Source organism: Semicossyphus pulcher, unplaced genomic scaffold (genome assembly GCF_022749685.1).
Source record: "Semicossyphus pulcher isolate SPU_LCO1_2020_fin unplaced genomic scaffold, fSemPul1.0.p SCAF_15, whole genome shotgun sequence".
NCBI lineage: Eukaryota > Metazoa > Chordata > Actinopteri > Labriformes > Labridae > Semicossyphus > Semicossyphus pulcher.
In genome coordinates this window covers 25,623,921-25,641,098 of record NW_027211659.1, presented here as the reverse complement: position 1 = coordinate 25,641,098, position 17,178 = coordinate 25,623,921, and the positions used below count along the sequence as shown (strand labels likewise).

The window sequence follows — 17,178 nt, the reverse complement described above, 5'->3', positions numbered from 1 at the left end:
ATAGGAGATTTTTAATAAAGTATCATTACTAGCGTTGATAGGATGAATGCCAAAGTAATGGATCCATCTAATGTCAGTTATGTTCTGAGCACATCTTTATTAGTTCATGTTCTCTTTCCTTCTATGCTGCAGAGAAGTGGGGCACTGTTTTTTTATAACCACTTCAAAAAAAAGTGCAAAACTAAAGAAAATGTTAGGCAGGACTTGGTTTGAGAACCCAGATGCAGAGCACAAAGACTGAGGCAGGTATTTAGTGCAAGAAGAAATTAATTCTATATACTTTAAATGAGTGGGTAGCTGTCCAAATGAGTGCTGATCCAGGTGAAATCTAGAAGGTACATGAGTGGAACGGAGGCAGAAGTTGGGCGGATTACTGTGAAGAAACTTGTTCGAAATGCCGTACTATATACGACAGTATATAGTATGGAGGAGCTTCTCAAATTCATTTTGCAGTATGCTACGCCAGACTGAAGTAAACAATAACCGCCGCTTCTTTAGCTATAGCGCCCCCTTCTGCTCTTCTGTGATTTCAACTGCCGCTGTGACGTTCCAGCGCTCTGCATTGTGGGATGCTTTTGTTTGCAATACTGCACATTTTTGCCAAATCAGTACGTACTGCTGGTATAGTATGGCATTTCCAACACAGCATCTGATCTGGTAGCAGGGTGGCGTTGAAGCCCAGTATTTGTAGCAGAGTTGATTGGAGATGGTTTGCAGCTGCAGCCCAACCCCTGCACACCTGATCCCACTCCTGTAATCACGCACACACACACACACACACACACACACACACACACACACACACACACATATAGGGAGAGGGGGCCTAGTGGCTAGCCCTTCCCTTCGGTGTACAGATATTCCGTCTGATATAAATCAACTTTATTGATGAATAAACAACCCATATGGCTTTTAATGACGGATTATAAAAGTTTGATGTTCCACTCTTTGTTCTTTGGCGCCGTTTAGAAAGTCTATAAAAAGTATTTTGTAATGTTGAGGCTTTTTAAACTATTATGAAGCCAATGTGGAAAAACACTGCCAAAAGGCTATCCATTACATATTTGATGTATTATCAGTCTTGCTTTTTACCAGATAGTGTATTCAGAACATTCGACCACATGGTATGGCTCTGAGGTCGTTGTGTTTTGGAAGGAATTTGCTTCATTAAAATGAGCAGTAAAGCGTAGGAAAACACTGTAAACAAAACCATTAAAATTAAACACTTAATCTTGACTGTGTAGGTTGCAAAAAAGAGGAATTCGGGACAAAACTCTGTGTGATACTTTATATAAGGTACAATAATTAACTGTGGTGTGGAGTCATATCTGATCTGATCTATTTATTGCAGTCATGTTAATACTGTAACACGCACACACAGAGACATGCATGCAAACACAAGTTCATGAGGTTGACGTGTTGAGTGATGAAGGGGAGTCAGCTGCTAGATCAGATGCTGGTTTCATACATGCATTACATCATTGTCTATTTATGTGTTAGCATACAAGTGGGTCTCTGGAAAGGATCAAAACAACTGTTGTGTTCATGGGAAGCAGATAAAAAACAGACTTTGTGTACCATAAGTTTGGCTGACGTTCCTCACTGTTAAGTCTACATGTGTCCTCGTGTGCCCTCCAGTTTTGTGTCTTTGAGTTGATCCAGACACGTAGCAGGACTAAATGTTTAATCATGGAGGTATAACTCAGACTGAATCAACATATGCTCTTTGGAGATATTAAAGATATGGAACATAATAAAGGAAGTGAGCCAGCGTTGTGTTGGAAGCAGACCATGACAATAAAGAGGGCGGTGTTATCAGTCCCACCTGGCCCTTTGCGGATTTCCACCGTGTCATGGCAAATCCTCACAGCTGGACAACACACTGAGCCACAAACAGGAAACATCAGAGAGCGTGGAGTCCAATCATGAGCCTGTCAGACATCAAACACAGCCGTGATATTTGTCATTGGCTGTGAATTTCAAGCTTACTCAGACACCAGCCTCTCATCCTGAGAGCTGGTGTCGCTTCCTGTCGGTTTGACTCTGATTCAGAAACAGTTCAATCTGCTGAGCGAGGTTTGTGAGTCAACAAGCCCAGAGTCTGCACACGTTCTGGGCGCATGGTGAAAAATGGTGTCCAACTAATTTACAGTATTATTACACTTAAAAAATTCTGACAAATACAAATAAATTTAGTATAAACACAAGGATGCTTCTATACTATACAAGGACGAGGAATGGTATGTTGAAAATGTGGCATCCTAAGTATCCAGATGTTGACCTACACACAGTCCTGTGCCTGAATGCATCCTGTGTAGACAAAGGAAGCCGCTGATGCAGCCCTGCTAACATGCCGCTCATGCTACATGTCCTGTCTAGACCATTGACTGTAAAAGACATTCTTGTCACAGATTATTGGATTTTGCAAAGACTGGTGACCAGTGTTGCCACATGTGCGATAACTAAAGTATTTGTACGTTATTTTTGCCCTCTGTACGATCAATAATGCCACAAAAGGCTGAATGTGCGATAATTCTACCCTTTCAAAGAAACCCACAATAACAGTTCAGCTATGCATCGGATTTATGTAGAGATGTGTATGGCTATTTCAAACACAGCACCGAGCATGCGGCACAGCTAAAAGAGTTCCAGGAGTTCTGTCATGTTGAGCCTCATAAACTTCTTAAGCCATCACAGACCTGCTGGCTCTCTCTGCACCAAGTAATTAAGCGAATGTGCACACAGTGGGACGCTCTGAGGCTTCTCTTCACCAACCAGCATAGATATGATGCTTTTATTTTGAAGGGTAATAACGGAAGGAACGTTAATGGGCTGCAATCGCCGTCTTGTTCAAAGGACGGGAACTCCGTGTTGTTAAATTAATGTAGTGCGTAGGACATACTTTTGCAGTTCAGTGTGTTATTTTGACCCTTTTTTGTTCATATGTACGATAGTTTTTGGTAAAATACGATCATTGTAAAGCTGCAGTACGATATTACTGTATTTTCAGTCGGGCTGGTCACGTTGCAGGTTCACTTTTTACAACAACTAGATTACTGTAGAGATTATTTCTGTGAAAATTCACAGAAATAAACAAACAAAGGAACAAAAACTAAAGCAGCTTTTGACAATAGCTAATTTTAGCTGTGTTAGCATTAAGTGCTAGCTGGTTGCTAGCGAGGCTATTCTTCCTCCCATATGTGAAACTTTCATGGTTTAAAGGTGCTTGCCCATACCCCATCCGCCCCGGCTGCCCGATCTGTTCCGCGCATGTGCACACTTATTCCTGCCTGATTTATACCACACGTGTGAACGTTTGATTGCAGCATTTTTTTTAAAGCTTTATTAACAACACAATATTAGACAAATACACTACACTGCAATACAAACAACAGTACGTGGCCGTTATTAGCCAACGTAAATGCACAGAAAGGTTGCACAACTGCTTTTTTTTATTAACATTGACTCAAGGTTGCTGAAAGGATCGTTTTTTTTGTTTGTCACACACTGTTCTTCAGGCTACCTCCTGTCTTTACCTGTGGTGAATGTGAATTTGGTAAATGAGCTAATTTGACAGCTAACACAATGACACAACTCTCTAATCTAATGTAACAAGCCAATTTGACCGCCAGCACCGCAGCACACCAACACAACTCTCTCGATTCGACGCATGCAGAGAACGGATCGGGCAGCCGGGACGGATAGGATACTGACAGTGCTAACTACCACCACACTTGAACTGTGAACTAAGAGCTAACAAGAGTCCAACAATGGCTTTAGTGAGGAAAAGGTGAAAACAGCCGTTGTGCGTGCAGTGGCTTATGCACGGCATGTTTGCTATCTGTGGTGTTTGCTACTTCCTGTACGGTGCAGGTGCGGTGCCTTGTTCTTCATTATATGCATGAACCAAAACAAAAATGTTTTTTTAATTTTAAGCATGTTTGATTTTCATAAGACCGTCAAGGCTTAGGCTTATGACCTCCCTACACTAAATAACTAAGATTATGCAAGTGCACAACTCCAGCAAAGCTTTCACTACTTTATTCCAATAATGGAAAATTGTCTGAACCTATAAAGTGGCATTAGACTGCACTCACACATCAATAAACCCACCATATTTAGCCAGGAATAATAAAACCATTCTACTGAAAGCCAAAGTCGTAAAGCACCTGAACACTTTCCATACAACACTGAATCTTTCTGACTGAATCAGCAACACTTAAAGTTGTGCAGTTGTGGACAGTGAACTGGCAAAACTCAAAGACATTTGTCTGCTTGACTTCCTGATTCGAATGAATCTTTCTGCAGAGAGAAACCTCATGGGGGAAGGTTTCATAGCACTGTATCCCATTATTCAATGTTTTATTTCCAATGTGCAAAACAACAACTGTATAATATACAGTATAATCTCTCGTGGAGTTGTTTTCTTCATGTCAAGATTTACTCTCCTTCTGCATCCGGACGTGGTGTCATCCAAGGACCCTCTCGATTGTTGTTAAAATCAGATTTGGGGATGAGGCGATTTGGCTCAGAGCTCACACTTTGATGAGACCATGTGAAAGCGCTGCATGGATCAAGAGGGTAGTAAATTGAAGGCCATCTGTATTTCAGAGACATATTTCTGAGCCAATTTGTAGTTTGATTTGTTCAGTGTGCGTGAAATGGATGTCTTATGATCTGTTGTCACTAAGAGGGTGATTTTATTCTGCTGGAAGCCGACTTTCATCCAACGTTCCTTTCTTTATTATATCTTGTCTAAATCATCTGACTCTGCTTGTCTTCCTCCAGATCACTGACCTGACCAGTCGCATGTCAGCCATCGAGACCCTCTTGAACCACCTGGAGCAGAAGGTTACATCAACATATGACCAGGTGAGCTGATTGAATAACACCCCACATATGCCAAATAATCATCATTATCATCAGGAAACCTGCGCGCAGCTGCTGCAGAAGCTCTGGGAATTACACAAAGAGCAGAATGAAATGTTAAACCAAAAGCATTTAACATGCTGGCAAGGTCATGTTTTCATGGACAAAGCCATAGCAACTGCAGCCGTGATTAGCCCTTCATTTTCAGCTGCTACTAATGCATTAGAGAGATATTAGAACTAAAACACTGATAATAGAAGAGTGAGGAACTGAGGTTTTATTAAACAGTATATGAAATATGAACGCTGCACTTTACTGACCACAGAAATGCATGTTCCCAAAGAACATGTAATGTCTCAAATCCTGTCCCGTTCCTCAGACTTGCCTTACTCCTGCTTTCACATTTTTTTGCAGTGAACACAGCTGGTGTTAATTTAAGTCGTTGTGGTTTTAAGGGGCTATATACTGGCACTGAGCCCACTCATCACAGACTGTACTGGAATGACCTCTGAGTGACTGCCACGTTTCCAGACATACACACAAAGTTTAGCTCACAAAAATGCAGCTACACAGAATACAGGGACAGTATATAGAGTGTGATGGTCTGCTCAGTGCTTTGTGTTTCTTTGAACTTGTTCCTGCTGCCAGCGAGTTGGGGTTTGTAAAGAGTGAACACTAATATGAATCAGTTTATTAGTGGGTACAGTGTACATTTAAAAATGCCAAAAGTCGTAATGACTCCTGATCTACTGACTCTGCTGTTACTCAGCAGCTTTCAGCTCATGTTTTAGTTTTAGGTTGAACAAAAAAAGAGTTCAGTGAAAAGACACTGCTAAACACTTTATGCTAGCTGTGTAACAATAAACTGCAAGTAAAGCAAGGGAAGCATTCTGCAGCAAAAGAGACAAATATTTTGCTTTTATTTTGTGTCTGCTGGATGGGCCACTTTTCCTCTACATGTTTACCATATCAACCTTTATAAAGTGATAATATGTCACTGTCGTGTTTCAACCAGAGACTGTATAAAAAGATGAACGACATGACAGCTCCTTAAAGTGAAGACAAAACATTTAAAGCGCCCCCTGCTGGCAGCAGTATGTCATATAAGTTCTTATCATTTATGTCCAAGTGTTCATTTTTCTGACAAGTTTACTTTTAATTAATTATTTGATGCTGTCAAAAGGATGATTGACAGCTCTGTTGACAAATCAGGCTCCCGCAGCTGATCCGTTCCGGATTAGCAGAGTGGAGGAGGAACGTCGAGAGGAGACGTAACTAAAACAATCACTACAGTCATTGAAGTTTCCATACCTGTGAACGTTAACCTCAGACCAACACAAGAAGCTGTTCTGCTGTCAAACACACCGGCGTGCGGGATCTTTGCTGTTTTTTCAGTAAGTTAAGTGTGTGTTTTGGTTAGCAGAAGTGGCTACGGCGGCTCCACCCGCCGCTCTCTACTGCGCAGACTCTGGCTCCAAACGGTGTCACCAGCGCAAGATGGCAGCGCCCATCACGGGGGCTATTTTGGCATCAATTTCGTACAATGAGAGCAGATGGGGACACGTTGTCCATCTATTTTTGCCACTGGTTTCAACGTGGTATGCTGCCCCCAAGTGGCCAGAGAATACATGTAGGTTTAATGGTGGGGTAAGAAGTTCTGGAGAAAGATTGTCTATATTGTTTATAAGTTTGTGACTTTAAAAACCTCAGTAGACAAAAGCCTTGACTTAAAGCTGGAGCAAACAAGTATACAGCAAGTAACATGACTAGGGTTAGTTAGGTAACAAAAAGCTAACATGCAGAGAGGACAAGACGGCTGGCCAAAACCAGCACACCAGCTCCACACAGTGATACTTCAAACTCTCCTGCTACTTTAGCTAACATCACAGCTACAGCCTACTTTGCCAAACTTCAAGGAAAGCACACTGTCTCAGTCGACTATTAAGTGTCCAGTTTACAGAGCCAGCTAACTGCTGAGTCTTCTCAGCACACACGCAGAACTGTCAGCTAGCAGACATTAAGGAACTATTTGCTGAATTTGACAAACAATGCACTGCAGTAGAATCGCACACACCGCCTTTAAGCACATACTTTCCCTTTGTAGCTGCAGTTTTGAATGCATGTGGTCTGTCTTCATACCTGCTGCTTTGTAGATAAACATGTCCTCATTTCTTTTTTAATTATCAGATAATTAAGTTTTTAGAAATGTTTCCCTCCGAATAATGAGATAATTTATTTACAATTCATTGTTCAAGCCTTGGGATGATGAAGAGGGGGACACAGTTATTTATCTTCATCCCCCTCTCATTAAAAGTGAAGTCTCATGTGGCTTTGGTGTTTTGAATTGGGGCATGAGCTCTGATATCCACACCAAATCATCAGAGCAGAATGAGCTAAGCTACTAAAACAGCAAACCGTAAAGGAACAGAGGACTCCGGCTCGTCTGGTAATTAGTGGCTATAAGGCTTCAAATGAGAGCAATAGTTAATGGACTCATGCTTTCCCTTTCTTGTGGTAAACCGCAGTTTAAATCAATTTGCATGCAGCACGTGTTCCGCCGGTTTTGTCATAGCAGAGTCTGCATGCTACGTCTGCTTTAATGTATCTTATTAGCATAGAAACAAGAGCGTAATTGTGCTTTCATGAGTCCATGCTGCATGATCCATTTTTGGAAATCCAGCAGGAAAATGATCCTTCTTTTCTCTTCATTTATAAGCTCAGACATTTTCCTATGAGTTGTTTGGTTCTTTTGTTACTTTGAAGTCCTCTTCAGCACAGCATGTTGTCCATTTTGTAGGTTATGGTCCTATTTAGAGCCAGACAGACAAAAATGTTTTAGACCGTGGCTACCTTCAGTTTTCTGTTGTAATAAAATTCTCCTTAAGCAGTCAACTAATCTTTAAAGTACATTTTATTCAAAGCTTATTTTCACTAGCCAAAGTTAGCCTCTCAATTAGCATTTCTCCCTTCTCTCCAGCTCCATCTTCTCAACCAAATATGATCACTTCTGCTTCCAAAAAAACAAGATGGCTGCTGCCAAATCCACCAAACTTTAGGCTTCAAACTGGTAGTCCCTAAATCAATCAATGACATCACTGTGACTCTGCCCACTTCATAGCTTACCATACAGGTTTTAAGCTATTGTTGGTAGTAAGCTAGTTCACCATGTCTGCTAACAAATGCAGCTTTGGTTAGAACCAACGACTGTATAAAAAGATGGACAACATGACAGCTCCCTTAAAGTGAAGCCAAACCCTCTCTATCGCCCCCTGCTGACTGGCTGCAGGATAGGTCATTATGCTCGCCTCCTCCATGTTAACAGATGGGACATGAGTCAAACTCTAAAATCAAAACACACGTCAAATACATTTTTCTCAAACATGTTTCTGTCATTATAGTTAGTTCTTATCTTGCTGATTTCTGTCCAAGTGTTCATTTTTCTGACAAGTTTACTTTAATTAGTTATTTGATGCTATAAAAAGGGGGTGTGACCTCATGATTGACAGCCCTGTTGACTGTTCTGTTCCCGAGTAGCAGAGTAGAGGAGGAACACGTGAGAGGAGACATGACTAACAGTAACACAACAGTCATTGAAGTTTCCATAACTGTGAACGTCTGCTTCAGACCAACACAAGAAGCTGTTCTGCTGTTAAATACGCTGATGTGCGGGATAGTTGCTGTTTTTTTCAGTAATTTAAGTGTGTGTTTTGGTTAGTGGAAGTGGCGACGTAGGCTCCACTCACCGATCTTTGCTGTGCAGCTCTGGCTCCAAAAAACGACACCAGCAATGTCAGATGGCAGCGACCGCCTAGGGGATATTTTGGCTTCAATTTTGTACAATGACAGTAGACAGAGATGCATCATCCATCTTCAGTCATTGGTTAGAACACATACATTAAAAAAATGTGATTTTTTTATTTGGAAAACTGTAGCACCCAGAGGAAAACCACAGAAACACTATCAGTGCTGCACCACTCGGGCACTGTGCCGCTTGCTTTCACTCAAACTATACATTCAAAACTTCTACAACAGGCAAACATCATTAAGCTCAGTAACATATTCCCTGCTCTGTTCCTGCAGACCAGCCAGCCTCCTCTGACTCCAAACAGCACCTCTCCTCTCCCTCAGTGGGAGGAGGTAGACTTAGAGGAGCAGCAACTGAGGCAGAAGCTGCACGAGATGACCGACAACATCAGTGACCACAGCCTGACATCTGATGAGGACGAGTCCAACGGGCCGCACTCCTCTCAAGAGATCCCAGCATGGAGGAGCCCAGAGGGGGATGCTAAACCCTCCAGACTGCCCACCAGACCCACATCCAGAAGCAGCATGAATATCGCCAGAGTCGAAGAGGTGCAGCTTCAGCGCGCTGACTCACAGAAGGTAGAGAATCAAATGACACACGCATTTTTCCTGGATTGAAACATCATGTAATGCCAGAGAGCTCATCAGAAACATGCATGCTGCACATCTGGATAGTTGCACATTGTGTTCTTTAAAAAACGGTCGGCTCATGAAATTCCATACCACCTCTGCTGGGATCCAGTTCAAGCACATACTGTAGTCATAAATCAAGTCACTCAGCCTTGGCGTTTATTTTTCCTCTACATCCGTCTCACCCAGATCGTCTAAAACTCTGAATAGAAATATAACTCCTTTTTTTGTTGCGTTGCTAAGTTTCTGCTGGCTTTTCTCTCTCGATATGATTTAAAGTATCATATAACACTAGCTTGTACGGGCAGGAAGACACGCTTCTTTGAAGTCTAAACCTGATGAAGGCTGAAGTTTTCTTTTGCAGCGTATTGTTTCCATTATAACTGAAAGGGCCAAAGGTCAACTGTAATGGGCCTCTGATCTCCCAGCAGGCCTTGTTTTTTTTCTTCTGCTTACCATCAGATCAACTAGCTGGTTCTGCCTCATTGACTCTGTGACTTGCTACTATTGGATATGGTTTTTATTGATGATGTTTATGCTGTGTAGGATTATATGAAACGGCTGGTCTAGGAATTTGTGACAGGAATCATCGCTTTTTGAAGGAAGCTGGATCTTATGGCTCCTTTCTGGAATCGTTCACAAGACAGCTCATAATCTTTAGGGGGTTACATAAGACCAAGGGGGTTACATTGATGCTGAGAAACACTGAGTTTGCCTCTACATCTTATGACATGCTGGTTCTTAATGTAAACTTTAACAAAGTTGGGATGGATTTAATTTTGTGTTTAGGGGTTCATTACTGCCACCAAGTTGACCGGAGTGTTACGATTTAACTGAAGGCTGGACCCAAGTGCAACACACCAAACACAGGAGCTGGTTTTAATGGGTTTAATTGTCCCAAACAAAGCAGTAAAAGGTGGATTATCCGGCTGAAGAGGTGGTGGCAGGCAGGAAAAAACACATGCGCAACAAGAGACAGTGTTAGACTTTCCAAAAACTATTCACGGAACAAGCAGAAACTTGAATACACAATCCAAGTGGCCGACTGTTACTACCTCTGTACTGCACACGATCTGGCAAAGAGTGGAAGAAAGGCCAGGGTTTTGAAACACTGGGAGGAGGCGGTGTAGAGGCTTGAACAGGTAACAAGGAGGCAGGACTGGAGAGTGATGAGCCACACCTGCCACACAGACAAACACAGACAGACAGGGAGGAACAGACAGATACGAGGGCGATGGAGAAACACAGGAAAACACAGGGAAAGCTGAGGATGAGGCCAAGACCGTAACATGGAGTGGAAGAAGCGAGGTGGCTTTTAAGGGTCTGTGTCCACTTACAGCAACGCCTATTTTCTATTCAGGACCAATGCAGTTTAGTGTTTTCAGCAATTAATGGGCTGATAACATTCAAAGCGTGTGTTTTCAGTACTCCCCGTCCTAAGCACAAAATCACCCTCAGTGTCAGCAGTTATTTGGTGCTGTGCTCACAGCACTCTCAGTTAAAAATAGTTCAACATTTATTCAACATCGCCACGCTCGTCAATGTCACTTTTCCCTCACTGACCAATCAAATTCAAGAAGGGGCGGGACTACGATATCAACTTTGTCAACAACAATGGCGGAGGAGAAGCTAATCCTTTAGTTTTTTCCAGGGTACAATTTCCAGGTGTAGAGCTGCTGCTGATGCAGGACACGGTTCCTTTCCATAGTTTTTATGGGGTTTTTTTCCTGATTAAAGCAAATATTAAGCATACAGAACAATTTAAAACAGACTTAACGGTGGCTACTAATGGAAGCGGAAGTGCCGCCAGACAGCTTTCGAAACCTAGCAACAGTAAGTGCCGGTGAGAAGCGCTCTGAAATTGAGGTCATGGGCGCTGCCAGCGCATGAACCACTGTTAGTGGACACAGAACCTAAGACAAATTGGATCACAACATAAACAGAAGAGCTGTGGGGCCGGTTTTGCTCCGTTGGTAGAGCAGGGAATGTTCTCACTGCGCTGGCACTGGGTTTGACTTCGATTCTTGGCCCTTTGATGCACATCATCCCCATTCTTTCTTCCCCATTTCCTGTCAATCTTCATTGTCCTATCAATAAGGGCAAAGGCCAAAAATCTTCTTAAATCTTAGAGAAAGATAAAAGAACAGCTCTCAAGGACGACTTGGTTTATCTTGTTCGTACCAAAGAGCCATTCAGAAGAAGCCAATCGTACACGAACATAACATTGCTGGAAATACATCACCTCATACAGGTAACGTAAGACACAGGCAGATTGTTCCAATTTTTGCATGCTTAAAGGAGCGATTCGCCCCCAGAAAAAGCCACTGTCAGTCAAAGCTGGTGTTGTCTGTAATTGATGGAAGCAATTATATTTGAAATTGGCGCCACAGCTGTGGAGAAAGTTGTACAAAGAGCTCGTGGTTTCACCCATTCTACATTCATACAACACCCAGCATGCATTGCGCCTCTGAAAGGAACGGCCGAGCGAGGATTGAAATACTACCGTTTTCCAGTCAAGGGCATTGATCACTGCAGGCAATGGCTCAGAGCGGGACAGAATCAGAAATACGACGCGAACATACCGGTGGATCCTCTAAAAAATCTTCAGGTCTGCAGTCTACATTTCAAACCTGACGATTTTGAACGCGACATGACATCGGAGGCGGCGTCCTAGATTGAGGGAGTGTAGTTTAGCGAGCTCCCTGGCCTCCGCCAGATGACACGTTTCACGTTGTCTGGCGGAGGTTTTCCAGGGCCCATTGGAGAAGCGGATAGCGTCCTCCAAAGGCACAGAGCCAAATTGCATTTTTTTCCTACCATAATGGCGTTAGCTCCCCATAATAGCATGATTGGACTGAGATTAAAAATCGGTGAACTGGCCCTTTAATAAGGGTTAGGGTTATATTAAATCCACAGTGAATTTACAGTGAAAACATCTCTGTGTTCCACTGTCTTCAAGTTTTAAAGGTGTTGTACAGAATTGACACCCTTTTCAGTACTTTACGATAACAGGTGCTCCACTTTACAAGCCTTTTATACTTGTTTGTATAATAAAATCTCTCCTCTGATTTCTGTCATTTCTCAGCTGCTTGTTCTCTAATAGAGACAGGAAATGCCTTTGTCTTCACGTCTCCTTTAGACAAACCATTCAACAGACAGTCTGGAGAGGAAGTGGCACCCTCTAGAGGACGGATCAACAGCAGGCTTCAAAGGCTCAACAGCCTTACTGGTCGAGCTGGAGGGCCAGGTAGCTCAGGCAGCTGCTAACGTCCAGAACGCCCAGAGTGAGGTGAGGACGAGCTGGCATCTGAGTTAAGCTTAGCCGGCATATTAGAGTTTCAAAGTGTAAGTCTCTTTGTCTCTTTTTATCCCAAGGTCTCTTACATAGAGAACAGGATTGCAGCCCTGAACGCTGTTGGCATGCCGGTGGATAAAAGAAGAAAGGTAAAGACATTTAATTTCCGTTCTTTTGAGTCTTTTAAGTTTCAGTTGGAGCTGTTTTACAACGTTTAATGAAACATGTGCACATTAGAATTATTTTTGGAGGCAGAGCTGTTATAAAGGCAGATTTATTTAAGCTGGCTGACTCAATGACTTGACTTGTTAGTCTTGGATACGTGTTCGTTCTGTGGCCCCGCCCTCGTAGAATCAAATCAACCAATAAGATTATTTCTGTCTCCTTAGCAGGTCTGTCTCTGATAAATGTTTCATCACTCCAAAGTGCCAAAAAGAAAGAATGATAGGCCTTATAAATTTTCCCACATCCTGATTATTTTTTTCTCTTCTGCTTCCTGCTTTGTTGTCCCACAGTCTGCAATCCCGATCCAAGCAAGAAGACTTTCCCACAACTTTCCCACAAGTAAGAGCCATCACTGCAGCCCTTGAGCATGATCCCCGGGGCCGTCTGTATGACTCAAAAAACATCTTAACCTTGTTAAACTCAGAGAACATGATGATCTATTTTGTGAGCTGGTGAACACTGCGTCCTATTGTACCACAAAATCAGTTTTCCCAGCTGTATGTCAGATACTCAAATTTGCTTCATGCAGAATTCCCACAGACTTTTGAACTAAAAATACTAAAAATAATTTGAGTCAGGTTGGTGGTTATCAAAGGATTTTTGGTTTATTAAAAAAAGCTGAGCCCTATATTTGACATATTTTAGGGTTTACATGAATTGATTGTTTCAACCAGTAGCAGCAAAGACAGGCTGTAATGGCTGCAACGTAATCTTTAAGAACAAATGCATCCACAGTCAAATTACGTCCACAGAAGTGCACGTCTTTGCTTTTGACATCCTCAGATTGTTTTTCAAAGATCCTCAAAAGATTACCAAAAGGCTTGCTACAAATATAAACATTTTAGTTAAGGTACGATGCTTCCTCTGAACCAGAAACAGCCATTACATTGCTCTCTTCAAAGCCACCAAACGTCATTGACAAAAACATGTAAACTTGCAGAACACCTATACTGGTTGGTGCATAGAAAGAGTCAGTGTTGCAATTCCATACTATTTGAAACCCTCAATTAGATCCCAAGTTATGTAGAAAAAAAATATAGGCCTAGGTCTAAAATACCAAAAATCCCCTTTAAGGTGATTTCAACCTTACTCACTTGCTTGCTGACTCCTGACCAGTTGTTCAGAGAGGGCTCAATGCTTCTATCTCACTCTCCTGATAACACTTTTCCAATGATTCATAGTCTCTAACACCTGTTATTACTAAACTTCTAGTAGCCCTAAAAAGATCCAAGCTTTCCGCTTTGTGACAAAGCAACATAAGAAACTACAACCTCACTTTTGCTGAGGTTTAAATCGGGGAAACAGTAGAACATGGATGTACAATATGTTGCTGTATGTCTCCAGACCAGGTGGACCAGTTTGTGAGACACTCCCTCTACAGGGGCTCCCTGACACAGAGGAACCCAGTGGCCAAGCCCAAACCCAGGGCTACCTGTGCGGTATGAGCCCGCTCTGTGGTGCTGGGTGCTGTGAAGAGTTCAGCTCCAATATTATATGGATGCCATTTGGAAGACGATAACCTACACTGACAAAAAACATTTGATAGCAGATTGCTTGAGTTTGGATTGTTTCTCTTAAAGAAATTGGTCAACTAAGAGGAACATTTTCTGGGAATTCACTTTCTCACCAGGTTAGAAAAGAAGATCTCTCAAGTCTGTACGTTAAGTACCAAACAAGACACAGGGGGTTGTTAGCGTAGCCTAGCATCAAGACTGGAAACAGGGGAAAACAGCTAGCATGGCCCTTTTCCAGAGGTAAATAAACCTTCCTACCGACACCTCTAAAACCCACAGTTTTTCTATGAGAAAATACAGTAACAGCTCTTAGCCAAGAAATAGTCCATGACATGTGACATCTTGTTATTTTTGTGATTAGCTTATCTTAGCATAAAGACTGGTGCTGGTAAAAACAGATATTCCGGCTGTTTCTAAAAGCGACTAATTCTGCCGACCAACACCTCCAAAGTTAGTTACACTTTATTGCCCCTGGAGGAGAGTTTGTTTTTCATAGCACTGTTTATCACATTACAAACGTCATCATACTGCACTCGATTGTCTCTCAGAAAATGCAGGAAGACACTCCTCCAATTAAAGCAATTGTCCAGCACGTAACTGCTCTTTCCACCATATCTAGGTTTCGTTCATTATGGTGCCTTTCGACCAGCAGCTGGGGGCGGCTTTTTTGTCATTGTTTTCAATGAGAGAGAAGCTTTAGAGGTGCTGTTGGACTGGATTGGACATGTTCCCGGTCCTTATGCTAAGCTAAGCAGAGCTAATTGGCTAATGGCTGTAGTGTAATGTTTAACAGACTTACAGTGTGAGTGTTATTTATCAGTGATGTTGATCTTTGACCCCACAGGAAGAAAGCAAAGTGTATTTCCTGAAATGTCACCCTCTAGATTTAGATCTTATTCCTAAATGGATCTATTGTTTGGAATGAACTCTTCATTTACTGGTTACAGACTCTGACTTGCTCTGCTGGTGGATCACGTGGTGGTTGGTTTCTAATTAGGCTTTGTGGTGGCTGGAAGTGATCAATTTTTTTATCATCTTCTGTTTCAATCAAGAGAACTCTTTTTGCACGTCTTGCATTATTGAGAATGTTTTGTCATGTCAACTATTTGTACTAACAATGAAACAATTCATGTGTGTTTAACTGTGATCTATGTAAGACTTGAACTATGTGTGATTGCAACATACAGATCTATATGAAGGCTTTTGAAGTTAAATATGTGGCACTTTGTGCTTGTAAAGCTTCTATTCCTGTGGAAGCTGAATTCAACAAGATACATGTTGTGGTCCTGCAGTTCAGCACACATGCATAGCTGAAGTTCACTGTTCACAGCAACTTTGCTTTCCCTTGATCGTCACTATTTGCTTTTTTAGTATCTGCTCTCTGTAGACCTCTCTACACACTAGAGATGTAGTATTAAGATGAAACAAAGCATCATGGTAGACGTGTGATTGTTTGGGGTTGACTTCCCCTCCGATGTGCTTTAAATATGTCATTAATTTCCGGTTCCTTCCTTTCCTCTGAGTTAGTAATCCATCACAAACCTCACATCTTTCTATTTGTTTATATGTCTGTTGCCATGAATGACTTCATGGCTAACAATGAATTTATTAACCCAATCAAAGCATGACATGATTGATTCTCTGTTGATCAAACGGCCAATGATCGTCTGTGTCTGTCTGTCTCTCTCTTCCTGCAGAAACCAGTAATGAGTCAGGGCTCGTGAGGAGGAGGCTCAGCATTATCTGACTGATCACTGTTTCTTCTGATCTCCAAGTTTACTTTGGAATACACAGATATATAGCTGGTGACTGTCTACTGCTTAAATATATATATCATAAAAAGTGTCCTTGTGATATAGTTGTGGGATTTTCCCAGGATAGACCCAAACAATACCTATAGCACATGTTGGAGTTACACATGCTAACTTTGCTAGACCTGCTTAGTTGTGTGAACTTACGATTTGCATCCATTAACATGCCAGTTCAGTTAACGTAACACGTTCATCTTTGTGTGAAAAAGCATTCATAATACTCTGAAACCTACAGTTATTTATTACATGGTACAAAAGAAAATATCAAACATGTGGAGATTAAAACAATATTTCTTTTCTTTTTTTTTCTAATAATATAACATTTCCCTTTTATTTTAACATTTTGTGGGGTTTTGTTAATATCTTCGTAAATAATTGCTAGGCTTTTATCACAAGAGGAAGTGTGAAATATTAACGAGAGCAAGTACAGCAGTTCTTCTTGTTAGGTAAAGATGATGGGATTCATATGTAACAAATAAATACATACATCGCTTTGCATTCCCTGTGTGCATTAAGGCACAAAATCTTAAAGGTATTTACAGCCACAGAAGGAATTAAGAGCCCACTCCAAATGTTCCTTAAATCAGCATCTCTCTCTTTATGTCATGGCCAGCCCAATCCAGATGTGAACCCCATTAAAAACTATATGCTATAGCTACAGTCCTCGTCGCATTGATCGCAGGTTCGACTCTCGGTCTGCCGATCATTTGGTGCATGTCATTCTCGACTCTCCATGCTTCCTGTCTCTCTTCAGCTGTCCTATCAATAAAGGCAAAAAGCCAAAAAGATAATCTTAAAAAAACAAACCAGATATTGATCTCTGAACTCCTCCTGAATTAAAACATGAATATTCTGTTGTTTAAACATGAACTTGTTTTTGTTGCATTAATCAAGCTCTGAAAAACATCTTTTGGTTATTTTAACCAGTCGTCATTTTCTGCAAATACAAGACCTCATTAGAATATTCAGAGAAATAATGTTTACACTAAAATAAAAGTTCATTATACACAAAAACAAACCTAAAGAATCA

General features: G+C 41.6%; 1 protein-coding gene across 1 annotated transcript in view; it reads left to right on the top strand.

Moving 5' to 3' along the window:
- mlphb (melanophilin b) overlaps positions 1–16,061 on the top strand; it is a 41,405-nt gene extending 25,344 nt beyond the window's left edge. The window contains exons 8-14 of the mRNA XM_069663732.1: positions 4,789–4,872; positions 8,950–9,252; positions 12,443–12,592; positions 12,679–12,747; positions 13,114–13,162; positions 14,168–14,262; positions 16,035–16,061. Of these exons, the coding sequence (XP_069519833.1) occupies positions 4,789–4,872; positions 8,950–9,252; positions 12,443–12,592; positions 12,679–12,747; positions 13,114–13,162; positions 14,168–14,262; positions 16,035–16,061 (777 nt within the window). The remainder of the gene's footprint in view (positions 1–4,788; positions 4,873–8,949; positions 9,253–12,442; positions 12,593–12,678; positions 12,748–13,113; positions 13,163–14,167; positions 14,263–16,034) is intronic.
- The last annotated feature ends 1,117 nt before the right edge of the window (positions 16,062–17,178 follow it).